Source organism: Caretta caretta, chromosome 4, assembly GCF_965140235.1.
Source record: "Caretta caretta isolate rCarCar2 chromosome 4, rCarCar1.hap1, whole genome shotgun sequence".
Classification (NCBI taxonomy): Eukaryota; Metazoa; Chordata; order Testudines; family Cheloniidae; genus Caretta; species Caretta caretta.
In genome coordinates, this window is record NC_134209.1 from 108,711,815 (window position 1) to 108,738,919 (window position 27,105).

Here is a 27,105-nt window from a genome sequence, read left to right on the forward strand (position 1 = left end):
TAAATTCCTTGAAAACTAATATAGCACTGGAAATGTTAAATTCATTGTTTTAAAATGTGGATGCCTAACAGCCACCTAAATCTATATTTAGCCACCTAAATAAGTGGCCTGATTTTCAGGGGTACTGAGAACATATGGCGCCTATTGACATTGAAGAGCAAAAATAGACAGCAAAATTAACTTTTTTCAAAAAGTTTAAAATGCTTCTCAAGACAGCCAAAATAAATTAACTATTTTACTAATATTACTTTTCAGTGTAAGCCATTGCTCAAGTTGGTACTGGGACATCTTGTGATAACGAATGAAGAGGTAGATTGTGAATGGAAGGGGAGGTGGACAAAGAGATGTCTGTGTTGAAAATATAGTCCATACCATGAAAATGGCTAAGAACCCCTATTCTAAAATATCTGCATTTATCATCTCACCTTTTAAAACCTCTTGGGTGTATTTTCCTAAGTAATAGTTTCGAAGTTCATCATTAGCCAAAGACTGGTCGTCGATCCCATTTGCTGTGATGTAAACATCTATATCACCATAGGTTTTTTTAATCCATTTTAGAACTTTGCGCATCCCCCAGGGCACCACTGCCAAACGAGACGGAGAACTCAGGCATGTGATATCCTGTAGGAACTGAACATCCCGATCAAATTCATACCAGCTCCCATTTTGAAGTTCATGAATCACAAATCTTGTGGTAAAATGATTCAGTGCATAAAAATCAGCTGCACCTTTAACAAGTTTCTTTTCTTCATCTGTGAAATATGGCAAAAAGGAATTTGAGAGGCCTTTTTTGTTTTTAGATACAATGTATTGCCTCATGGCTGCTGGATAGTCCCCTGTCTTAAAAACTGGATCTGCAAACCAGGCTATTTCAAATTGAAGAAATCTTTCCACAGCTTTTAAGTGAGAATTAAAATAGGGATTGGCAGGCTCAGCCCAATCTGAATGCAGAGACAAAGACACTCGTCCATGCTGAAAGGATCTATATTGCTTGTCATATATTTGCCAGGCCCTGGCATGCGCTATCAGTAAATTGTGTGCTGCCTGATACGTATCATTGCTGCTGCTATTATAGACATCGCTTAATCTATTTGGCTCATTTATTGTGATCCACAGTTTAACCAAGTCACCAAGTTCCTGAAAGCACAAAGCCGCATAGTTCTGAAAAGCCTGGACAGTAGACTGATTTAGCCATCCTCCTCTCTGCAACAAAGGACCAGGCAAGCCTAAGTAGGCGTGAGTTGGATAGTATAAGGTGACCATAGATTTAATATTGAGTTTCAGTAGCTCACTAATCACACATCTATAATATCTGAGAACTTGTCTGTTGATGGCTGACAAATCCCCATTAGGTAAAATTAATGACCAGTCAAGTGCAAATCTGTAATGTGTTACTTTCATTTTTTCCAGGAGGTCAAGTTGTTTTTTAATACTGACAAAGTCTGTACACTGAGCTGGTCGGGTTCTCAGCTTCACTCCTTTAACTCGGTGCAAAAGCCCGTCTCCAGTGATGTTCCAGAGATACAGGTTAGGGTCACAGAACTGTGGAGAGGAAGCTACAGATTCTGCCTGTAAAAATGGATGGGAACAAACATTTGCAAATTTAGTTTACTTAAACAAGTATCTGTTTGTTACTTGCATCTCTATTTGTAAGACAGAATTAGTTTTAGTTTTATTTGCAAAGCAGAGAAGTGAGGATCCTCATTGCTGTTTAGTCCTGGTTTTTGTATATTATGAGTTTACAGGCACATCACAACAGTGCAGGATGGGGTTTTTTTTTGTTAATTCAACCTCACAGCATTCCTGTATAATAGTTACATCCATTTTTACAAATGGGTAAATGGAGGCATAAAGACTATAATTAATTTGCCCAAGGTCACACAGAGCATCAGTACTACGGAAAAGCTGAAAATTATCAGTGGCAGACCTAGGACTAGAATCAATGTTCTAATTCCAATTATAAATAACCATGTAGTTTAATGAGTAGTTGATATTTATCATTTGTACACCGGTCATTCTCTGACTGTTATTATTTAACAAGGTTCTACATTGCTTTGGACTTTTTTATTTATTTATTTTTACAGTTTTGGGTTTTAAAAAGAAAACCAGTGTGTTTAATATATAGAATTTTCAGTACCATGTGGTGAACTAACAAGGTTTAATCTAAAACCTCTAAAAGTTTTGAAAAGTAAAACCCATCCCCGAAATATGAATTTACTCAGAAGTCTTTATTTACCTGTGGCTGGTAGTGACTGGGTTAAATTACATTTATTTTGTCTGCTGTATGTATTTTTCTAGGCTAATGTTTTCCAGCATGTCATCTTTCACTATGTAATTACAAAACCATGTTACGGCACACCTGCCACATGTCAAATATAGCTATCTATCACATTTAATGTGGAAATAAATATTGTAAGAAAACAGTCTTATCTTATTAGGTTGGTGTACACAATATAATGTATTTCTGAATAGAGTTCATACTGAAAGTGTCATATATGCAGAAGACGCTGATTAATTTTTTCATTTGTGTTGTTGCAATATTTTAAACTTATGGTTTATTCATTTTCTACCCTTGAAATGAAGCCTGAGAATCCTAAGACTTCTAGGTTGTATTCCTAGCTCTATCACTGACTTGTTCTGTGGTTTTTGGGCAAGTCACTTAAGTGGTCCTTAGTTTATACATCTGTAAAACAGATATTGTTATACTTACCTCACAAGGTTGTTAAGGTTGTTATGAAGCTTAATTTATATTTTTGAAGTGCTTTGAGATACCTGGATGAAAGGTACTATATACATACTGTGACAAACTGAACACCGTAGCCCCGCCCCTTCCTGGAGGCCCAGCCCCCTACATTCCCCCTCCCTCGGTGGCTCGCTCTCCCCCACCCTCACTCACTTTCATGGGGCTGGGGCAGGGGCTTGGGGTGCAGACTCTGGGGTGGGGCTGGGGATGAGGGGTTTGAGGTGCAGGAGGGGGCTCCAGGCTGGGGGGTTGAGCTGAGGGATTCAGAATGTGGGAGGGGCTGTGGGTTGAGGCAAGGGGTTAGGGTGTGGAAGGGGGTGAGGGCTCTGGGCTGGGACTGGGATGAGGGGTTTGGGGTGCAGGAGAGGGCTCCAGGCTGGGGGGTGGGGCCAAGGGATTCAGAGTGTGGGAGGGGGCTGCGGGGTGGGGCTGGGCTGAGAGGTTCAGGGTGTGGGAGGGGGCTCTGGGCTGAGGTAGGAGTGCAGGGGGGTGCAGGCTCTGGGGTGGGACCAGGGATGAGGGGGTTGGGGTGCAAGGAAGCTCCAAGTTTGGGGGGGCAGAGGCAGGGGGTTGGGGCACAGGCTTACCTCGCATGGCTCCCAGTCAGTGGGGGGTGTCTAAGGCTGGCAAGCTGCCTGCCTGTCCTGACTCCGTGTCCCATGTGTCCTGGAAGCGGCCAGCAGGTCCAGTGCTAGTAGGTGCGGGGTGGGAACCAGTGTTCGGGGCAGGAGCAGCTTGCGCGGAGCCCCAAGGCCTCTCTGCCTAGGAGCCGAACCGGCTGGCCACTTCCAGGGCGCAGCGCTTTGCCCAAGGGCTGGTAGGGACTAGCCTGCCTTAGCGCCGCAGCACTGCCAACCACATCTTTAATGGTCTGGTCAGCGGAGCCGCCAGGGTCCCTTTTCGACCAGGCGTTCCGGTCAAAATCCAGACACCAGGTTACCCTAACAATAGGACAGAAGGGCTTAAGAAGCAGTTCTGAACCCAGGTGACTCTGTCCCCTTGCCCCTCCAGAGGCTGCTCCAACTGGAGGAGGAGCTTAAAAGGGAGTCAGACAGCTCAGAAGGGGGCAGCAAGCTGTGCAAATCACATGTGGTGCACATATTATGACACTGTTGTGTGTGATGCAGATAGTCACCAGAGAAATGCCCATAAATTTAAGGATGAAATTGTTAGATTTAACCTTTTGGGCTAAGGTTAATGGAAATAGTGAAAATAAGTGTACTAAACAAATATACAAAGACTGTTGGGAATTAAGTAGACAAGATACAACTGGACATCACAAACTCCCACATGCTAGCAGGCTCAAAAAGTGGGTAAAAGACTTGAGTGAAAAGGAAGATCTGGAAGAGATTAAAATCTTTAGTCATGGGAAATCAAACTATAGCTGAACAGTTGTCTCTCCAGTTGTGTATCTGGAATTATACGATAAAACAAAGAAGAGTGGGACTGTCAAATATGATAAATAAAATTTATGAGTTTATACATGGGAAATGGGGTCTAGCATTGCCAGATCCATACTGGAGGATCTGAAGATGACAACACAGGTAGAGTGGGAATGGCCTGATTTTGGAATTAAGAGATCTATGAGACTATCCAGTTGTGTTTCCATTTTGACAGCTTAGTTATACTGTTGGTACAGACCTGGATAAGGGATGTATGCCCTACTACAGCTCCTATCCTATCTGACTCTTTATTGGGTAAAATGGCGATCAGAAAGAGAGCCTCAGAATAGGTATACACAATAGTAGCATGGATCCCAGCACATGTAGGGATACCTGCCAATTAAATGGCTGATAAAGCATTGAAAAATGTCTTACAAAATGAGGAGGATGATATAAAGAACCCCCTAAGAACACAAGACTTCAAGTTTGGCTAAGAAAAAAATTAAGAAGGAATGGCAAGAAATATGGACCAAAGAGAAAAAAGGATGAAGGTTCTATGAAACACGTCCTGAACTTGAGGATCATGTTATACTTTACAGCTATGATAGAAGAAGCGAAATAACTATATTTAGAGTTCTAACCAGTCACTATGACCTGAATGGCTATTTATATCCATTAAACATGCACAAACATGGATTCTATGAAGCATGCAAAGATAAAAAAACAGTTCAGCATCTGCTATGGCAATGCAGGGTGAGTTATACAGAAAGAAAGATTTCTTTATGAAGAACTGAGATGCCTCAAGGTGAAAGAACATAGTCTGAAAGGATTGGTGAGAGTACTGGGGAAGTGGGATAGCATTAATTAAGCATTACTGTGCTTTTTTAAGAATACCAGGCAGGGTGAGAGGATATATATTTGATTATGTGAAAACACTGGTGGGCGATGGTCATAGCCTCACATTCTGAGGCTACTGCACCATAAAATGACAAGAAAAGAAAGATAGATGGGGGCAGACAAGATAGGAGAACAGACTTAACCTAAAAACTCCTGAACAAGAATGATGCAGAAGTCCTTGCTGCAAGCAAGGGCTAGCAGCTGAGCCCTGCTAGGCTGAAGGTTGATTGATTTATTTATGCTATCTTATGATAGACTTTGGGGGGAGGCGAATAGTAGGAAGTGGTCCAGGGAGGTGGCCTCAAGGCACTCCAGGGTGCTGGATATTGTTGCCTCTCGTAGGACGGTGGACCAAAGCCCAGTGGAGTGGAAGGGCCCAGGCTCTCCTACCAACCACCCTTATTGTGGAGGGGGCAAAAGCCTCCCTTCCAGCCCTCCTTTCCAAAGTAAGGAGGGATAGAAACACTGAGAGCCTCGGGGTGAGGAAGAGCCACATGTAAGGGGTCCAGAGATGGGCTGAAAACCCTTCCCGTTGTGAGGACATGAAACTCTATATATTTGTCTGGACAGAAGGGGACAAACTAAATCAGTGACCTGGCCAGAGGGCCAAGTCACCACCCATCAAAAGGTGGGTTCACACAGTATTGGAGTAATTGCCGGCTAAGTTTCCTCTAAGCTGCCCGACTGCGCAGCTGCCTATTAAGTCCTGTGCAGGGGCTCAGGGCTGTGGTGGGGAGAGATGCCTCTCCCCACCGGCCCCAGCACAGACCTGCCACGGTGGGGAGAAGCGCTCCTCCCTGCTGGCCCCAGTGCGGACCTGCCCCAGACTTGCCATGGCTAGGGGAGAGGAGCCCCTCCCATGGCCTGGCCCAGCCCAGACCCACCTCGCCGAAGCTGCCGCAGCCGGGGAGAGGCGCCTCTCCCTTACCCTAGCTGCTGCAGCGAGAGAGGGCTGGGGGGAGTCCTCTCTCCCCACTGCAGCCCTGGGGAAGCCTGCACCCCAAACCCCTATCCCCACCCCACCCCCAGAGCCACCCCCCTCAACCCTCTGCCCCAGCCCTGAGCCCCATCCCGCATCCCAAACCCCTTATCCCTGGCCCCACCCCAGAGCCTGCATCCCCAGCCAGAGCCCTCATCCCCCCATACCATAACCCTCTTCCCCAGGCCTGAGCCCCCTCCCGCACACCAAACCCCTCGGCCCTACTCCATCACATGGATTTTTGTTGTTACGTGCAACAATATAAAGGTGATGTGTCACACATCACCTCCATATTGGTGCACATAAAATTAATTCCACACATGGATGTAAAAAATTGAAGGGAACAGCGGTTGCTGGCGAGGGGCACTGGAAATGGGGAAGAGGAGTGACCTAGCCACTAGGCAATGCCACTGGTAAGCCCAGCCCCATATCACACATACATACGTACAAAGTACTATTGTTATTAACTGTTGTATGTAGCAAAAATAACTGTTGTTTACAGTACATTAAGCTTACCTTAAGAACGGACTCTGTGATACCCCAGGAAAAGTCACAGGGAAATTGACCTTGCAAAGCTGCAGTAGACTCTTTCAGAAAGAAGCCATTTTCTTGAATTATTTCCTTGTAATACAGTGCAGATGACTTTGGAATCCTTTCTTTCTGTTTACTGTTGAAATCTACATAAAATAATCCACGTCTAGTGCTGTAGGCATGTTGCCATTCAAAGCCATCAAGGAGAGACCAGGCTGTGTAACCAAACACATCTATTCTGTCGTATTTAATAGCTGCATAGGAGAAATAAATAAAAATGTGTTATATGTTAAAATATTCATTAATAAATTCAGTATGATTTACAGTATGAGCATGCATTATAACAAAGTAAAGAGAGTGTCGTGTATTATGAAACTACCTGTTTCTCATCACTCAGAGCCGCTAACTTCCCAAGTTCCCTGGGCGTGCTTGACCCTCGCTCCGCCCCAGGTCCCGCCCCCACTCCACCCCGTCACCCAAACCTGCATCCCAGCCCCACCTCTTCACGCCCCTGCTCCACTTCCGCCCCACCTCTTCCCACCCCCTTCAGCCCCCTCCCCTGACCTCTTCCTGCCCCTGATCCTCCCCATCCCTCCCTAGCGTGTCCTGTACACCGCTGAACAGCTGATCACCAGCAGGTAGGAGGCACTGGGGATAGGGGAGCTGATTGGAGGGCCCTGCCAGAGGGTGGGAGGGTTGTGGTGGAGAAGAGCTGATCTGGGCTCCCAGTGGGTGCTGAGCACCCACTATTTTTTTCCTTAGGTGATCCAGCCCTGGAGCACCCATGGATTTGGAGCCTAGGTGATCACTCACGAGTGTGATTCTAACAAGTAGCAAAACCATGGCAACATATACATGCTGTTAAATAGCATTTTTTCACTATCAAAGCAATTAGAAAAATATTTTTAAGGAACTAAGGGTATGTCTGCACTAGAAAAGCTACAGCGGCACAACCGTCGTGCTGCAGCTGTGCTGCTGTAGTACAGACACTTACTACAGCAACAGAGGGGTTTCTTCCATCACTGTCGTAAAATCCATCTCTCTGAGGTGGATATGAGTTGGGCAAGACTGCATTTGGCAAGGCCAGAAAGAAGGCTGTTGCAATAATCAAGATGTGAGATGAGGAGAGCCTGGAGAAGAATTTTAGCTGTGTGGATGGATAGGAAAGGGCATATCACAGAGATGTTGTGAAGGAAGAATCAGTAAAATTTAGATACAACCTGGATTGAGGACGTAGAGAAATCCAGGTTGAAGAGGATGACCAAGTTACAGGCTTCAGTGACAGACAGGATGGTGTTGCCTACAGTGACTGGAGAAAAGAGATAGGAAGGAAGTGTTGTGGGGGGAGGGGGAGAGAGGGCAGATTAAGAGCTCTGCTTTAATCATGTTGAGCTTTAGCTACAGCTAGACTTCCACGAGGAGATGTCAGAGACAGGCTGAGATTTTAGTTTTGACAGAAAGAGTCAGGATTGAAGTAGAGGTAGATCTATGAGTTGTCAGCATAAAGATGGTAGTTGAATTTGTGTTCGGATGAGATTACACAGAAATAAGATGTAGAGAGGAAAGAGAACGGGACCAAGAACAGAACCCTGTGGAACCCTGAGATGGTGTGTCCACCCTACAAAAGCTCTGAGTAGCTTAATTTGGGCCAGAAGGGGCCAATTAGTTTTATATGCTGCACCTGGAGGGGAAATAGGGATTGATAAAGTCTAATGGCAGATGAAGCCCCTCTGGGGAAAGAATTTGAGTCTGGAAGTGAAAGCAAGAAGAGGAGACAAATGAAGGTGAGTGAAGCATGGAAAGAATCAACATCAATGGACACATCAAACTTAATTAGTTTTCCCATCACTCCAGCAAAGGGCCATTCAGGAACACCTCATTCCTCTTCTCACATCCTCATCCCACCACCTAGGACTTATTTAATTATTTAACTTCATTTGCCTCTTATTTCTCTTTATTGTTTCTTTATCTTTAGTAAGTACCTGACAATCAACTTATATTGGAAACAGAGCGTTTGTTAAAGGTGATTTACAAACAGATTTAAGCAGAAAAAATAAAAAGCATCAATTTTCTGGACATGCTATGCATATAGCACAGCACTGTCTATACATATGTCTATACTGGGAAAAATCAAAGCTGTAAACTTTACTGGTACAGCTCTGACAGTGGTAGAAGATGTAGAAGAAACAAGACTCAGGCATTTTTATCATGCAGTTGTGGTGTCAGGCTTCAGCCAAAGGGACAGCATGTGATATGCCTCTTGCTTCATTGACAGGCTTGCCACATACTACCAAATTCTGCATTCCCCACTGTGTCCTGGTACACTATACATTAGCCAGCTCTCTTGCAATAATGACTTATATACAGCATGTATTTTAGTGATTCAAAACATTTTAATTATCTTAGGGTGAAAAATGAAGGGACACTACAGTACTGAAGAAATAAGGTCAAATTCTAATTTCACTGACTTCAGAGGGTCAAGTTTCCTTGAACCAGCAGGTATAAAGTATTACCCAGCTTCTCGTATTATGCTTCCATTAGCAGCTATCCTATTACATACTGTTGACTTATATGGGTGCTAATTTTTGGTAAAAATTATCCAGTCTGATCTACCATAGAATAGTATTTCATATTATCTCTTGAAACCATATTGTATCAGTAAAATATGTATGTGTTCCAGATGTTATTCATAGATAGGCAAAAGATGAGTGTACCTCACAATGAGCCTGTTATTAAGGAGGCCATTTTGTATTCTGAAGTCAAGGTTATGCACCTTGTATAAATAGAAACAATTCTACGCTCTCCCCTCACAATTCCTATTGTCTGATCATTACCAAGTACTTCTTAAAAGCAGATCTACAAACTATTCCCATTGCCAGCTCTTCACAGTGAAACCTTTATAAAAGAACAATCTAGTTCTGCTAACTTATCTTACAGTGTGTTGACATCCTTCAAAATTTCAGCATAATCACTTTTTTTTATTCTAAAGGTTTACATCTGGATGTAATTTTATTTTTAAATGTCTACAGATATCAAGTTACTGAACTGACAACTTGCAAATTTATTGTGCACTTATCAGTTACAGAGTGGAAAAGTGTGTGGAAACCTGAATTTTTTTTTTCTCCTAAACTTAATAAACAAATGGATTTAAATTAAATTACAAAATAAAATTTGTTTTCAGACTGAGAACTTGGCTGCTATAGTGTCTGTCATTGGACAGGGGTCTGTAGCACCATATCCAAATAAAATAGTCTCCCTCACAAATCAGTGTCTACATCAGTTTGTTTCTAGAAGGACATAACAAGTACAAGATTATGTACTATGAAATCTGTCGATGGAAGTAATCGTGATGTCAAATTCAGCCATACAAAATTCACTGCAAGATCTAGTAGGACAGGAAAGTGGCTGAGAGGGAAATAAGTTTTGTTCAAACAAGTTTCTTTTGTGATTAGTTATTTATTACAAGCAAATTGTGGATTTTTTAAAACAGAGACAACATCTCCAAGTCCAGATCTGCACCTGAACTTTGCTACTGTATCTACATGGCACCTGTAATAGCTTGAACCACAATGCTGGAGTTTAACATTCTCAAACATTATGAAAGTTGGGATCTGGATGCACATTTGAACTTTATGATTTGGGGCCATCTTTAAGTTTAATATAGCTGAAAGTTTACCCCAGTATCAAAATGTATCTTTAAAATCATTCTTTCTTTCCCCCATGGAATAACACAGCATGTCTTGAACTTTAAAGATTCAGCAAGTTAGCTGCCATAAGTGACCGGTAGCACTTCTCCTTCTAAGGGAAGGTAAATTCTTGGGTCTGAGTCATTCCATGTTTTTAATGTGGCATGTCACATGCTAAAACAATAGCCAACACAGAGGAATCTGTCTGCAAAACTCTGTGCTACTGTTGTTTATCACAACCAATAGGTGTCACTAACAGAATGAGGAAAAATAGAAAACTGTGTGTGGGGCAGGGGAAACAAATGTTGCATCTGTAGAGGAATTAAGTATTATTGGAATTATTTACACGTAATACAAAATGCAAGCTTTTAACCTTCAAAAAGTTTTCCACTACTTAGGCCTTAAAAAGGGACACTATAAAGATGAAAATTGTGTATTTAAAATAATAATAACTTGTGTTACATGTTAGAGCTAAAAAATCATTTCCATTTCTGCCATTTATTTACTTTTTGCATTTTTCTAAGTTTGGATAATGAACCTAGACTTGTCAATTTAACTTTTGCTAGTAGGCATTTTTACTGTTTGCTTCTCACGTAGTAACATTTCCAATGGTACACGGTAACATGTAAAATAAAAACAGACAGTTTGAATTGAAAGAAATGTAACGAACAAGACTTCCTACTCATATTGTTCTGTAAAAACCAAGCATAAATGTTGGGCCTAAGTTCTTTATGGCAGGGATCATCTTTTGTTCTGTGTTTGAGCACAATGGGCCCCAGGACCATGGTTTGGTGCTACTGCAATACAAATAATTACTAGCAATAAACTTAGTCAACAGTATCTCCTTTAAAGAAACACTGAATGTTTTAAAAGTACTGGATTTGTATACAAACCTTGTAAAACCTTATTAATGAAGTTCTTCATCATGTAGATGGCTGTGGTGTCTTCTGTTTTCACATGGCTGTCAGTAAACCAACCATTCTCTGCAATCAGGATTCTGGGATTGGTGTATTCTAATTTAATCCAATTCAGTACTTCCCTCAAATTGAGTGACAAATTTTGTCCCATTTTAGCTAGTGTGTTTGGGGGTTTAAAATTATTAGGACCAAAGGAAAATGCAAAGAAGTCAGCTGTTCCTTTTATATAGTTTTTCTCAGCCTCAGTAAAGTTGGGCAGAAAAGAATATAATTTATTTTTCAGTTCTTCTGGGTAATCCCCATCCCCATGAATGGGCTTGGCAAACCATCCTAGCACTCTCTCCATGGACTGCTGACACTTATTAATGTCCAAAGTATCATCTGATTTGTTAGGTTCAATCCAGTGAGATCCCAAGGTTATTGACAAAAAACCCTTCTGATATGGCCGAAAGCGTGTGTTGTAGTTATGCCAAATTTTTGCATGAGCCTAATGAGAAAAACAAAAACAAAACACACCATTAAATTTTGATTCTCTAAAAGTCATAAGGCATGAATGTAATAATGTGATTCACACTAGTCTCTTGGCAACATTAATGAACAGCATAGGCACAGACAGGTACATTCATTATGCTGTTGAAGTATAGTCACTAATCACAATAATTACCGATATATTTAAAATCTCAAAATTAAAGTGTCTTTCTCCTTAGCAAAGGTTCCACAAGTTAAGAGTCTCAAAGTAGTTTTCACGAGACAGCATTATCTGATTACTATTCTATCAACCATGCTGTTCTCTGAGGGATACCTGGATACGCTGGGCACACAAATCATTCCTGTTAGCCTGCTCCTCTTGGGATACTCTCCAATGGGTCTACTTCACTTCATTGGGCAACAACTCTGCGTGTAAGTGCTCACTGATAAGGGTAAGTTTTGCACCGTGTATAAACCTTAATAATTAGAGAAGGGCCCAAGTTGCAAAGTTTGGACTCAGATTTCAACCTTCCCAAAGTTTGGAGGATTTTTGATCCAGGAATTTGGTTCATGCCCATCCCTGCTTTAAAGTTTCTGTAATCACAACTTATCTGATAATGCATGAGGCAAAACACAATGCAACTTTTTCCTCATGCATGTTGGCTCTGCAGTACTGACAGCAATATCATATTGGTTTTACCAGTAAAGTAACAAGATATGGCTCAGAAGATACATAGGTAGCACTCACACTGGACCAAATATTGAAGTCATTAGTAAAACTCCTACTGACTTCAATGGCAATCTTTTTCAACGTGATCACATTTGAAAGATGCGTAATATGCAGCACATACCAGGATGATCTTAATATACCATGACAACTCATTCCATGTTTATCATTTAAATAAGATATGAATATAATGAAACTGTCTATGATCTATGTATGAAAAACCATATATGAGATCTTAGTATTATCTGAGTGAGAATGGGAATATGAAAAATATTCAGACAAATAGAGTTTTGGATAAATGGTGGTCTTTCCAATGGATTTGACATACATGAAGGCATTTGACCTCTACTCAGATAAAAGAGTTTGCCAGATAATTGAGTTTACTTTGATTCTCAAGTGTGGATCTTTACTTTGGGCTGAAAAAAATTGCACTGTTTACATGCAGAGAAAATACTGACAGATGTTAAATACTTATAGTTCTGAGTTATACTGGCATAATTAGCAAGCAAAATAATACTGCTTAGAAACAATTTTAGTTAAACAATGTCAGACATTTGGCACCTATTTTGGAACAAAAGACACTGCTAGACTCAAAGTGAGTGGTATGAGAGTCAAATACATGCTTGGGTAAGTTAAAGAACACTGGAGAATGACAGTTTGGTGAAAACTTGTATATCAGCTGTTTTATGGTTGTCCAAGGCCACCATCTCTCTATCATAACATTGATACAAGGTCTATCTTTAGAAACACTGATAAAACTTAACATTAATCTTTGAAATGCGGAATCCATGGCTAAATGGGGAAGTCAGCAAAATGGTATTCAGAAGGCAAATTTCAAGATACAGTCTAATATAATGTCAGTGTTCTCTTAACATTCCCGTTAGAGAATATCATATCCACAATACATTATTCATCGACATAAAAAAAACTGATGCTAACTGGCGCCCTTGGCAGAGAGGTCAATGTGTAGGTAGGAATATAGACCAAACTACTCTCTTAGGGCTTGTCTACACTTAAAATGCTATACCAGCACAGCTCCATCGCTGCAGCTATGCCACCGTAGCACTTCAGTGTAGATGCTAACTAAGCCGACGGGAGGGATTCTCCTGTTGGCGTAGGTAATACATCTCCCCAGGTGGCAGTAGCTATGTCAACGAAAAAATTATTCCATTGACCTAGTGCTGTCTACACAGGGACTTAGGTCGGCTTAACAATGTTGCCTCAGGAGTGTGGATTTTTCACAGCTCTAACCAATGTAGTTAAGTGATCTTATTTTCTAGCATAGACCAGGCCTTACTCTCTTCCAGGTGTCCCTCCAGCTCAGGGCTCGACAGTATGGGAAGGCTTGCTTTGCCACTGACTTATTTAGTACTTGTTTTGTGGCAATTTCCACTGCAGTCAGTCTGACACCTTTTTCAAACACTATCTTCACTCACAGTTATTAATAAAAATAGTAGTTTTTACATCATTTTACAAGAAAATACCTGCAGAAGTTGGCAGTGTATACTCACTATTATGATTCATGGCACTATCCATGAAGTTAAATACATCAGAAAAATTTAAACACATCTCTAGATGTAGAGATGGAGGGAAAGGGAGGGTTAAAAAAATAGCCCACAGCTAAAATGCAGTGATTCATGGTAAAATGCAATCATGGGGAATTCATTATATGCATATGATCTTTCAGGAGGCTGGCTAGAAACAAATTAAATGTGCTACTACTATTCAAAAGCCTTGTCTACCCTGGGGATTTCAGCCATTGGTAAGAGTCACCAGTGTATTTTACTGGCGTTAAACCCCTAATATAGATAGGCAAAACCACAGTAAGCCAGGATTTGCATTGATGCAGCTTTACTCCAATTTCAAGCATGGGTAAACTGCATTGGTAGGAACTGCAGCTTAGCCAGTCTACACTATAAGTTTTTACTGGTGCAGCGGGGACAATAGTATCTGTCTACTCAGGGGGCTGTTGTGAGACTTGATTCATTAATGTTTGTAAAGCAAATAAAATCCTCAGATAGGTATTATATAAATGCAAAGTAGCATTATGGATGGAACCAATTTATTAATCTTTCAGTGCTATGGATTAAACATAAAATAAATATCAGTTTTAAAAGTTAGATCACACAAAACATTGGCTATTTTGAGTAAATATTGACTAATCTTTTTTCAGTTAGAGTTTAATACCTAATCTTTCATTTGCCTTTTAGATCAAGGCTAAACATCAAGGCTAAGTAAACAATGGAGGTAACATCAATACTGTTCATTTTATTCTAGGCACATGTGACACTAATTTCAGCACATTTTTCTGATATGAATGTATCAAACATACAATGGACCTGAAGTCAAATACAATGCTAAATTAGTTAATATAAACCCATTAAGAATACTTAGACTACACTAGCCTGTTTAATAAAATAAGGAAAGTAATGTTATATGTGTTCATTTCTTAACTATTCAGATCGCTGTCTGATAATCATGTTTTGTAAGTCCTTTACCATGCTGTCTAAGGCCCTGATCCTGCACTGAACCTTGTGCAGGGGGCTGCTCCTGCAAATTCACTGTAGGACTGAGGCCTCCATTCATCTATTCCCATATGATTTGTTATGGTCAGATTATTTTCCTTAAATAATTTGGCAATCAGCAGAGAAGAAAGCATCACTTCTGATGCTAATTTACATTAGTGCACAAAGGCATGAACACTTTAGAATAAGAATTAGAATGAAAAATACAAGCATGACTATTTTTTATCTGTTTAACAAAATTATTCGGTTACTGTGTTTTGTTTTCTTTTTGAAACCATGAAGAGGCAGAACAAAGAACCTGACTGGACTTGTTACCCCTTTCTGACACAACAAGCACTAGTCTAAGGCTATGTCTACACTACAGACCTTACAGCGGCACAGCTCTACTGCTGTGGCTGCACCACTGTAAGGTCTCCTGTGTAGCTTCTCTATGGTGGCGGGAGATTTCTCCCGTAGGCAAAATTAAACCACCCCCAGTGAACACACCAGCGCTTTTGTCGGTGAAACTTATGTCAGTGGGGGAAGAGGGGGGGAAATTCACACCCGTGACTGACAAAGGTTTAGCAGACAACAGTCGTGTGACAAAGCCTGAGTTTCAGGGCTTGTTGGTAGTTCTAATTGTTAGTAGAAATTGACAATAGAGGCTAGTATTTTCTCTGATGCAATCTTGTTTATTTATAAGGAATGTACAAAGTCCTACTTCTGTAAATGCAGGAGGAACTAAAATCAAAAGGTTAATTGGCTTATAGACCAACATCCCTGACCTAGAACCTCTCTCTACTTTTCTCCCAGAAATACACTGCTGCCAGATGCTGCTTGACTTTCCTTTTTTGGTCTCTGACTCTCTCTCAGGGCTTGGCTACACTTACATTTTATAGCGCTCTAACTTGCTGGCTCAGGGGTGTGAAAAATCACTCCCCTGAGCGCAGCAAGTCAGAGCGCTTTAAAGTGCTCGTGTAAACAGGCTCCGAGCACTGGGAGCCGTGCTCCCAGTCCTCGGAGCTAATCCCCTTGTGGAGGTGGATTACCAGGAGCGCTAGGAGAGCTCTCTCCCAGCGCTCGCGCACGACCACACTCGCACTTCAAAGCGCTGCCACAGGAGCACTCCCGCGACAGCGTTTTGAGGTTTCCAGTGTAGCTGTTCCCTCAGTTTCTTGTCTGCACTCCAGCTTGTCTTTTTCACGCACACAATCCACACACACCTACTCAGAACAATAGCCAGTGGAACCCTCCACCCCCATGGTGCTAGGTTTCGGGCAGACTTCATTATGCCTTGTTTTAGCTTGGGCCTCTTTAGCAGTCTCATACAGCTACACTAAATGAGGGGCATGTTCACACTCATCAGTATCAGTGCGGTTTAGCTCAATACATAAACCAGCTCATAACAGTTATAGTATTAGGCCTTGTCTACACTGGCAAGTTTCTGTGCAGTAAAGCAGCTTTCTGAGCTGTAACTCCTGAGGTGTACACACTGCCAAGCCACTTAGTATGCAGAAACTGCACGGTTGCAGTGCTGTAAAAAAAACCACTCTGACGAGAGACATACAGATTTCTGCACCGTGGTGCTAGTAATAGACACCCTGGTTGATTACAGCACTGCAGTTGGCCTCCGGGAGGTGCTCCACAATGCCTGTTCTAACCTCTCTGGTCATCAGTTTGAACTCTACTGCCCTGCCTTCAGGTGACCAACCATGAGCCCTACCCCTTAAATTCCTTGAGAATTTTGAAAGTCCCCTTCCTGTTTGCTTGATGCGTGCAGTGGTCTCAGCACATCTTTCCAGGTGACGATGTCTGCTCCATGCACCAGGCAATCCCCGGCTTGGAGCAATGCCGAGCTGCTGGACCTCATCCACATTTGGGGAGAGGAGGATGTCCAGTCCAGCTGTACTCCAGCCGTAGGAATTATGACAGATGCATGACAGAAAGCGGCCATGACCAGGACACCTTGCAGTGCGGGGTCAAAGTGAAGGAGCTGCAGAATGCCTACCACAAGGCGCGGAAGGCAAACCACCACTCCAGTGCTGTGCCCATGAACTGCTGGTTTTACAAAGAGCTGGATGCGATACTTGGTGGTGACCCCCACCTCTACTGCGAAGGCCACTGTGGATACTTCAGTGACTCACATGCCAGTCGAGAGTGGACAGAGCCAGGAGGAGGAAATCTTGGATGAGGATGTGGAGGGGGAGGGGGACCCAGAGGCAGAGGACGACTCGGCGGTCAGAGATGCATGCAGCCAGGAGCTCTTCTCTACTCCGGAGGAGGCTAGCCAGTCACAGCTGTCGGAGCTTGGTGAAGTGCAAACAGGAGAGGAGGCCCCTGGTAAGTGGCTTTGATTTTGGGAATCACTGAAGTGAGTTGTTGGGTGCAGGTGGGCTGCATAAAGCAGGCTTGTGTCCGCATGATGTAGGTACCACCACATGCCTAGTCTGAGTGGCGGAACAGGGTGTTGATTGACTCCCTCACTTCATGGGAATCTGCCTCAGAGATCTCCATGAAACTCTTTGGCAAAGCTGGTCTGTTTCTTGCCCCATTCAGGGTAACTTTCCTACGCCACTCTGCCATCACTGGGGGGAGAGGGAGCTGGGGATCATTGCTGCAAACAGGCGAGCCACATAAGGGCCAGGGCGGAAGCTGCAGTCTTGGAGAAGACCCTCCCTTGATTCCCTGCTCACCCTCAGCAGTGAGATATCTTCCATAATGAACACAGCCTGTGGAAAATGTGGGTACAGTAATGATTATAAGGCTCCCCCTACAGTGTTGGCTCTCCCCAAGAGCCATGTGCCCAGTGTACAGTACAGTCCTGGAACACTGATTTCCCCTGCCCCTGTGGTCACTCACCATTTTGGGGGTCTTGTGGCTCACGTGCGCTTGCCTGGGGTCAGCCAGTTAGTGAGTGCTATGTGAATAGTGGCTGTGTTTTAAATCATTGAATCAATGGGGTGTTGCAAACAATACTGCTTCTGTAAAATGTTGCATTTTGGCTTCACAGATATGATCGTGGGAGCTCAGCCTCTCTCTTTGTTATCGCCGGCTGAATGGTATGCAGAATTGGTAAGTGGCCACGAAGAACTAAAGAGGACTTTCTACATTATGTCATGATGCACTCTGCGGCCAAAAAACAAGAATTGAAGGAGTGGTGGGACAGCGAGAAAAGGGACCGAAAGGAGAACGCGGTATGCCTGAATGAAGCCACAGAGCGGCTTTTAAAGGTTATGGAGAGCCAAGTGGACACGCTCCAGGCAATACTAGCTCTTCAAACCGAGCAGCTCCACGCCTGCCCTCCCCTGCAGCCGCTGTCACAAAACTCTTTCCCATGCTGCCCCCAGACACCGCCAGCACACTCTTATCAACCTCCTGGCTCCAGTCTGTACCCCCTGCATTCCACTCCTGCCCCATCACAGTCCAGCCCTGCGGACTCCCAGTACCCACTGCACTCAACACCTGTCCCTCTGCAGTTTAGCCCTGACGAAGTACACTACCCGCTGCACTGTACTCCAAAGGACAAGGTTGCTTATGATACCTAGACATACACAAATCTTTAACCATCCTGGGACCCCACCTCCTCCTGGGACCCTCCCTTCCCCCATCCTCCTCAGTTCCAATGTGTTTTTTTTGTTTGTCTCTCCCCTCCAGTTATTATTTTTTAATAAAATAATTGTTTTGGTTTGAAAGCAATCTTTAGTCCATTAACTGAAAGCAAACAGAGCCCTGCAGAGCAACAGGCCATTTTCTTAAACTTTCATAGTGCATCGTCTGCACCAATCACAATCACCTCCTAGCATTACAAGCACTGCACTCCCGAGCATAGCAACAAATATTAGTAGATTTCAGCTTCACGTTGCTGCCTCAAGGTATCCCTGATCCTTATAGCCCTGCGCTGCACCCCTCTAATAGCCTGGTCTCTGGCTGTTCAAATTCAGCCTCCAGGCGCTGAGCCTCAGCGGTCCAGCCCTGAGTGCAGCTTTCACCCTTCCCTTCACAAATAATATGGAGCATTTAGCAAGCGGCCATAAGCATAGGAATATTGTCATCGGCCAGGTCCAACCTCCCATATAGGCAGTGCCAGCGGGCCTTTAAATGGCCAAAAGCACACTCAACAGTCATTCTGCACTTGCTCAGCCTGTTGTTCAATCGCTCCTTGCTGCTGTCAAGGTGCCCTGTGTAGGGCTTCATTATCCATGACATTAAGGCGTAAGTGGGATCTCCCAGGATCACAATGGGCATTTCGACTTCCCCTAGGTGATCTTCTGGTCCGGGAAGAAAGTTCCTGCTTGCAGCTTCCTGAACAGGCCAGTGTTCTGAAAGATGCGTGTGTCATGCACCTTTCTGGACCAGCCTGCGTTAATGTCTGTGAAACGCCCATGGTGATCCACAATCACCTTGAATACTATAGAGAAATACCGCTTCCGATTAATGTACTCAGTGGCTAGGTGGTCTGGTGCCAGAATTGGAATATGCATGCCATCTATTGCCCCTCCACAGTTAGGGAAGCCCATTTGTGCAAAGCCTTCCACGTCATGCACTTTGCCCAGAGTCACAGTCTTTAGGAGCAGATGCAATTAATGGCTTTGCACACTTCCATCAACACGCGTCCAACGATTAACTTTCCCACTCTGAATTGGTTAGCGATCGATCGGTAGCAGTCTGGAGTAGCCAGCTTCCACAGTTAAATCATCACATGCTTCTCCAACGAAAAGGCAGCTCTCATTCTCGTGTCCTTGTGCTGCAGGGTTGGGGCGAGTTCATTACACAGTCCCATGAATGTGGCTTTCTTCATCTGAAGGTTCTGCAGCCACTGCTTGTCATCCCAGACGTGCATCACAATGTGATCCCACCACTCAGTGTTTGTTTCTCAAGCCCAAAAGCGGTGTTCCACTGTGGTCAGCACCTCTGTGAATGCCACAAGCAATCTCATGTCGTAGTCACTACACGTGGCGAGATCAGTGTTGAACTCCTCTTGCCTTTGTAGTTTAAGGAATAACTCCACTGCCACTTGTGATGTGTTAGTGAGAGCGAGCAGCATATTGGTGAGCAGTGAGGGATCCATTCCTACAGACCGAAGAGGCAGAGTGTGCAGTACACAAACTGTTGAAAGATGGCGCCAAGTGCAGACGGAAGCACAGGGATTGATGGGATGCAAAGCAATGCATCACAGGATAGGACCCAGGATGCCCTGCGACCGCCTCCACCTTCCCAAAACTCTTGGAGGTGGAAGAGGAAAAGATGCTCTATGGGATAACTGCCCTGAGTGCACCACTCCGAATACCACTACAAGCAGTGTTTTCCCAGGAATTGAAATTAGGGTGTGTGTGTTCAAATTTACGGGGGGGGGAAGGGGAGGTGTCAGGGCCAATGAGGGGTAGACCGTGAGGGTGAAGGTGGGCTGCATGGCACCATAGTAAAAAACTGAAAAATGTTTCATGACCATTTTATTAGATTTTCAAATCATCACACAAATTAAAGTTGGCTACTCAAGCCTTCTATGAAGCACTACACCTACATCCTTCTTGGTTTCTTGTTATAATTTTGCACAACTCTGTTAATGAACTTCTTGAATGCAATGCATCCATCTTTGGTGGCTTCTCGTGTGGCCGGTACTTCCATTCCTTCAATTGATATGCTCATTAGTTCATTCACATGATCAGGCAGAAGGTGACTTTTTTCAAAACACAAAATTCTATTCAATGATGAAAAAGAACACTCAACTGTAGCTGTTGTGACCGGGAGTAGCAAGAGAGGATTCCTACTTCTTTCAGCCCAGGAAACATAGCACAAAGATTGGGTCAAGCCACTAGTGATGATAAAAAAGAAAGTCAAATCTTCATTCATTTGTCGTATGATATTCCACTCTGTGTTCAAATTCTCTATTTCTGTCCTGAGCACATGGCAACTCCAGCGCTGGTAGGGCCTCACTCCACTCAGCAGTCGGTGTTTTATACGAGAGGGATCTGTAAAAGCTACGTAGAGGTTGAGTAGAATCTAGAAGTCGCTGTTGTAGATTTTTAAGAATCAAGTGTGTGTACTTTTTCAGTTGTCTTAACAAACACTTCTTGTCCTCTTCACTTAAGGATTCATAGATACTAAGGTCAGAAGGGACCATTATGATCATCTAGTCCGACCTCCTGCACAATGCAGGCCACAGAATCTCATCCACCTACTCCTGCGAAAAACCTCTCACCTATGTCTGAGCTATTGAAGTCCTCAAATCGTGGTTTAAAGACTTCAAGGAGCAGAGAATCCTCCAGCAAGTGACCCGTGCCCCATGCTACAGAGAAAGGTGAAAAACCTCCAGGGCCTCTTCCAATCTGCCCTGGAGGAAAATTCCTTCCCGACCCCAAATATGGCGATCAGCTAAACCCTTCATTAGTAAACTTCTGGACTGAAGTCTTTGCTTCTTCCAGTACTTTTTCAATGGATAGCTCTCTGATTGATCCAAATGTAGCTTCTATTGCTGGACAAAGATCTACTACTGTTGTAGCAGATGCCTGGATGGCGTTGTTTAATGACCCAAGTGGTTTCAACAGTAGACTTACAAGAGAGAGAATGGCAATAGTCTTCTCTGAACGTAGTAGCAGAAGTAATCCACCAGCCTCACTACTTAGATCCATCCCACCTTGGTAGATACTTTCCAAAGCCAGTAATAATGGCTGGAGTAATTTTAAGACAACAGCCAAGAATCGCTCATGAGAAAGCCAGAAGGTTTTCCCAGGTTGGACTAATTTGAACTTCAGTCCCAGTGTATCTTCTATATTTTCCAAGATATTCAGCCTTTTTGGACTCTTGCTGAAAAAAAAAAAGAGTATAATGAAGACATTAAATTTATAGCTTTTTAAAATGTCTTTTGAAGAGTCTGCAGCTCATAATAGTGCTAGTTGGAGTAGATGGCCTCTGCAGTGTGTATAGGAGAGACTAGGGTTACACTTTTCTCTGAGCAAAGCTTGTGCTCCACCATGTCTTCCAGAGAAGTTTGCATCTCCATCAAATGCACAAGCAGCTATCTGTTTGGGGTCCCACTGACAACCATTTAACTCTTCTAAGATGTGGGTTGTCACAGATGCAGCAAATCTGTCTTCTATAACTTGAACATCTAGAAATGCTTCTACTGGCCTACCATTGACATCAAGATGACGTACACAGTGACTTAAAACTTGATGACCATTTGCACTGGTGAATTCATCAGCCATGTATGCAAATTTTTTAAATGTGGTGAGAGAGTTCTTCACTTTTTCAAACTGTTGAGTCTTTCACTGTTGCACTACATGCATCTAGCCAGTCAGTTGCATTTCTTTCAGAAAGATAGTGAGCATTTGCTGGTCTTGTTCGGAACCAGTATTCAACTTCAGGATGAACAAGTGACAATGCACTTAACATTGGCCTCCAGTTTGTAGTGTGTGGTATCTCTTGCTTAAATAGAAAGTATGATGCCACGGTCATGTTTGTTCACAGGAACTGTGTTGTGTCTCCAACATTCTTAACAGCCTCATTAACACTCACTAGTGTTGTCCTTGGTAGTGGAGACTCAGAGTTCAGAGGTGCTTTCACATGAGTTCATCTCCCAGGTGCGGGGGAAGAAGGCACCTTGCTTGTTCCTCCAGCTGCTCACTGTTCGCTTTGGCCATTGTTGTTCGTTGTGCCACCGTTCACTCCATTGCTCTGTTGCCAATGGCCCTGCGCCGTCACCTTCTGCTACCACCTGCCACAGTTGGTCTCTTGAGGTTCCACCCAGCTCTCAGTGATTTTAGCTAAGCTCTCAGTGTGGGAACCTCGCTGCTAGTGCGGACTGGGCCATCTCTTCCATAGAAACACTGTCCCACTGCAGGTCTAAGCACTTAGACCTGATTATCAGTGATTTCAGCTGTAGTGATCACTTAACAAAACAAAGAATATCTATGGAGCCTAATCAGCTCTGCCTTTAAACAGTGGACAGGGGCAGGTCTAATAGTACTTGTGACTCAGGCAGACCATCAACCAAAACACCTGTCCCCACCCTCTCTCTCGATGCCCTCAATCAGCACAGGCTAATTCTAAGTTCTACTGCCCTTTACTCATACAATAAGAACATCATTTCATTACACCTCTCCCCCATCCCCCGCCCCCACATTCAAGTGGTTTGTAACCCAACCCCAGCCAAACTCTATCACTTGGGCAACACAGCTCTGTTTGCTGGATACCTAGGTAGATTAGGTGTGAATGTAAATACAATCTGGTCCTGAAGCCTTTCCCCTCAACCCCCAATTCATCACTAGCTGTGAGGGAGAGCTCATTTAGACTTTGCTTACAAATCATAATTTGAAATTATTAGGTTGGCCAACATCACCAAAATGAATGCACTGACATTGTCATAAACAGCTGTACAAGGAAGCTAGTCTCTGTTCATACTTTTCAAATCTATTATACTTTTTCAGATACACGTATTTTATGATACACTTTATATGCTTTTAAAGTGTGTATTAATGTTTCAATTTCAATTCACATTTCCAAACAATCACTACATTGGCAACACTGGATGTAACTAGTTCACAAAACTGGGGGGTGGGGGGGATGTTGGGGAAATTCAGAGCGGGTAAACACCCTCATGGGCGGGTGTAGGGAAATCCCTGACTTCAAGTGTCGCAAGTGCGAACACACTATTGCGCAGGCAGCTGACAGTGTGAAAACACAACAGCAGCTTCCCTTCAGTGCTCCGAGTGGCACTGTAACTGCCGGTGATGTAACTCTTTCAGTTTAGACATACTGTTAGACTTCTAGGGTCATTTTAGAAGAAAGGCAAATGTGTGTCACTTGATGGCAAATTGATTAGATTTCAGTTCAAGGAGCTTTTTGTCTGTGATAGATACTACATGTTCAGTAGTGGTTGAACCTTAATCTTGCAAGCTACTCCACATGGCTGGATGCTTGTGCCTTTGTAGAAATCCATTTTAATTCATGGGGCTCTATATAGGTGGAGAGTTCCACCCATTTCAGCATAGCCTGGAAGCTCTCGGCTCTTACTATTAAATGTGTAGTACTGTATGTTGAATATGTTGCATTCAAATGATTTCCAAGCAACTTAAGGAAAATAATTTGAATTAAACAAATCATATGGAAACAGACTAACTGAATCAGTGTGTTCAAGAACTGATGAAATATTCTGATCAACCAGGGCTCTTAATATTTAAGAAAATCATAATAATATATTGCTTTTGAAGTTAATAGGATCTTTGTTGGTACTGGAGTCCACCTGGACAGTGCAGCTTGTAAGATCAAGGCTTAAGATTGTATTTCTCAATGAAGGAGGCATTATTGTTAGTGGTGTGAGTAGCAGACCAAAACCCTAAGGTTCTGTTCTCTGCTCAGATGATTACTACTCAATTAACTTGGATAAGTTACTTAACATTTTTGTGCTTCTGTTTCCCCAACTATCAAATGTAAATAATACTTAAATATTATTATAAATTATTATTTGTATTATGGTGCACCCCTATTGGACTGTGCACACAACTATGAAAGACAGACCCTGCCCCAAACAGCTGTCAGTCTAAATAAATAACAGAGGTGCTATGAAGCTTAATTTATTGATGTTTGCATTATTTGATTTTGGTTCCTAGATCACACAGTGACAGGTGCATTAGAAATACTTAAGAGAAGTAGAATTTTTCCAAAGCACTGTGAAGTCCTTGAGTGTAAGGTGCTATGTAAGGGCAAATGAGTATTGAAAATTGATATTTTAGGAAAGAGAGTTTGTCCTGAAGTAGCTTCCCTTGAGCGAATAGGAAGAACTAAAGGATCAAGTGACAATGCAAAAAAAAATTTAAATAGTTAACTAGGTCCAAATCCCATTACTACTAAACTAAATGACAATACTTCCACTGACTGAAGTTGGACCAAATTTTGACCTCTTGCACACCTCCTTGCATAAGGGTTCTAGGAAGGAATCTTTGTCCTTCTGATACATATCAGAACACTGGTTGGAAAAAAGAAAAAACAATGTTTTAAAAGCGAAGAACAAAAGGAATGAAACAAACTGGGTTGTTAAAGCTTTTAAAAGTCTTATGCTATTGCATAGCATGTATGTATACATGTATGTATTCTTAGTTTTGTAATATTAGTTTACAGAAGTTAAGTGCTAGAAACAAGAGTTTTAAACTATTCTAAGAAAAGCTTATCAAATGTGCCCTAGATGCCCTGATAATTATGGATGGATTTTGTCCTCATAGGAGAGAAGTGATTAAATCCCAAGGGTCAAATCTGCAAACTTGGCTGTGCTAAAGTTACACAGCTAAACAAGTGGCCTGATTTTCAGAGGTGCTTAACACCCACATCTTGTTTGATTTCAACGCAAGACAATTCAGCACCTCTTAAAGTTCACGGAGATGCCTAAATATGGATTTAGATGCCAAACTGTAGGCACCTATATTTAAATATTTGGCTCCTACTTTTTGCAGATCCCTGTCTTGGCCCACAGAACCCATGCCAGATTGTGTCTTTTAATTTTTAATGATCTGGCTGTGTAATCAGTTTCCAGAGTCATCCTTCTGCAGCACAAATGTTTATTTTCCCATTATTTTCCAATTATCGCCTAAATATTTGTTCTTTTAAATATCAGGTTATATGTTGATTGTATATATTCTATTGCCTATGACAACATCTCTTTGAAAAGAAAATGTCTATTAGATTTTAACTACATTTACATTTGGATAGAAAAAGAATAGATTACTGTTTCACACAGGCAAACAAAACCAATGGTACTTAATTTAAAACTATTCATTTGTTGCAGTGTTTCTCCAGTAGAGATGCTGGTGCCAAGCTCTTCCATCAAACAGAAGGACCAGATTGCCCTGCCTAGATCTATGCTTGGTGGGGACTCACCACACACAAACCTCCCTCCTTCCCTGTGGCACTCTATCTAATTCCTGGATCCTGTGGAGGTCTCTTGGGGGTGGGAGAAGGGGAGGAAGAGCATCTGGGTGGATATGGTGGAGATGCAAATTATTCCCCCTGTGAAAATTAATTTGAAAAGATAATAAAGTCTGGGGATTTTCAGTGGAGACCCTTCCAAAAGTCCCAAAGGCAGCAGTGGCTCTGGAAAACTCCTGGTAGCTTGGGTGCTGCAAAGGAGTGGGGGGGCAAGCTGCCAAGGCATTGAGGCTATGTCTACACTACAAGCGCTATAGCAGCACTGCTGCAGAGCTGTAGCGTAGACACTTCCTACGTTGTCGGAAGGGGGGTTTCCATTGATGTAGTTAATCCACCTCCCTGAGAGGTGGTAGCTAGCTTGACAGAAGAATTCGTCCTTCAACCTAGCCACATCTACACTGAAGGTTAGGTCGACCTATCTATGGCACGCAGGGCTCTAAATTTTTCACAGCCCTGATAAATATTGTATTGACATAACTGTGTAAGTGCAGACCAGGTCTGAGCCTTTACATGGATAATCTCTCATGAATTCCTAAGGATACACGAGGTATTGGGGAGGGCTCTGTTGACTTTTCCACAGAAGGGGTGATGTGAAGAAGTGCCCATGAGAAGATCTTTGTGACTGATTTCCTTACTATAGGGGACCCCTCTCGTGATCTTTTTGCAGGAGGAAAGGGTCTGGGTCAGGGAATAATTTTCCTTCTACAAAGTTCCTCTCCCCATTGTTACTCAGCAAAAAGCGGAACTAACCGGAGAGCACTGGTACAAAGCAGGAAGGGCAGACAGATCCTGCCCCGTATTTCTGTGATCTCCACCAATCTCAAAGGGAGCAAAAAAGGTAAGCAGATGGATTATCAGACCCAGAGAAAACAGTAACACAGGCCAGATGAATCTCTGGTATAACTCCATTGGAATCACACTGTTCTATCTCCTTTACATTTTGCCAGATTAATTGGATTTAAAAAAAAAATCAAAGAAATCCATTCACTTTCTCTGCATGGAGGTCTTTTTTCCCCACCCTTGTAGAATGGCTCTCTTAGGAGCTAGTTCATAATCTTTGGGTCTCCTTTGTAGGGCTCTTACATATCTCATGATAACTCAAGGTGAATCATAATTGATTTTATATTATGCTTTTGTGAAGTGTGGTCTCCTTTATCTGCAGAAGGGAGAAGGACCCCGCGCTGACTATCACTGTCCAAGTGGTATAAGATTTTATGTAGCATCTTATTATAGTAACAACAACAATCAGGCAGTAGAATAGAGCCTGCTATCTAAACGGATCCCAAAGTACTTTATAAGCTGAAAATAGCAAATTTGCCATTTACTTCAATGGTAGCAGACTCAGGCCCACAAA

The 27,105-nt window shown here is 42.8% G+C and overlaps 1 protein-coding gene across 1 annotated transcript in view; it reads right to left on the reverse strand.

Moving 5' to 3' along the window:
- The window catches only part of KLB (klotho beta), a 49,090-nt gene that overhangs the window by 15,704 nt on the left and 6,281 nt on the right, over positions 1 to 27,105 (reverse strand). The window contains 3 exon segments of the mRNA XM_048848544.2: positions 426 to 1,569; positions 6,518 to 6,786; positions 11,112 to 11,622. Of these exon segments, the coding sequence (XP_048704501.2) occupies positions 426 to 1,569; positions 6,518 to 6,786; positions 11,112 to 11,622 (1,924 nt within the window).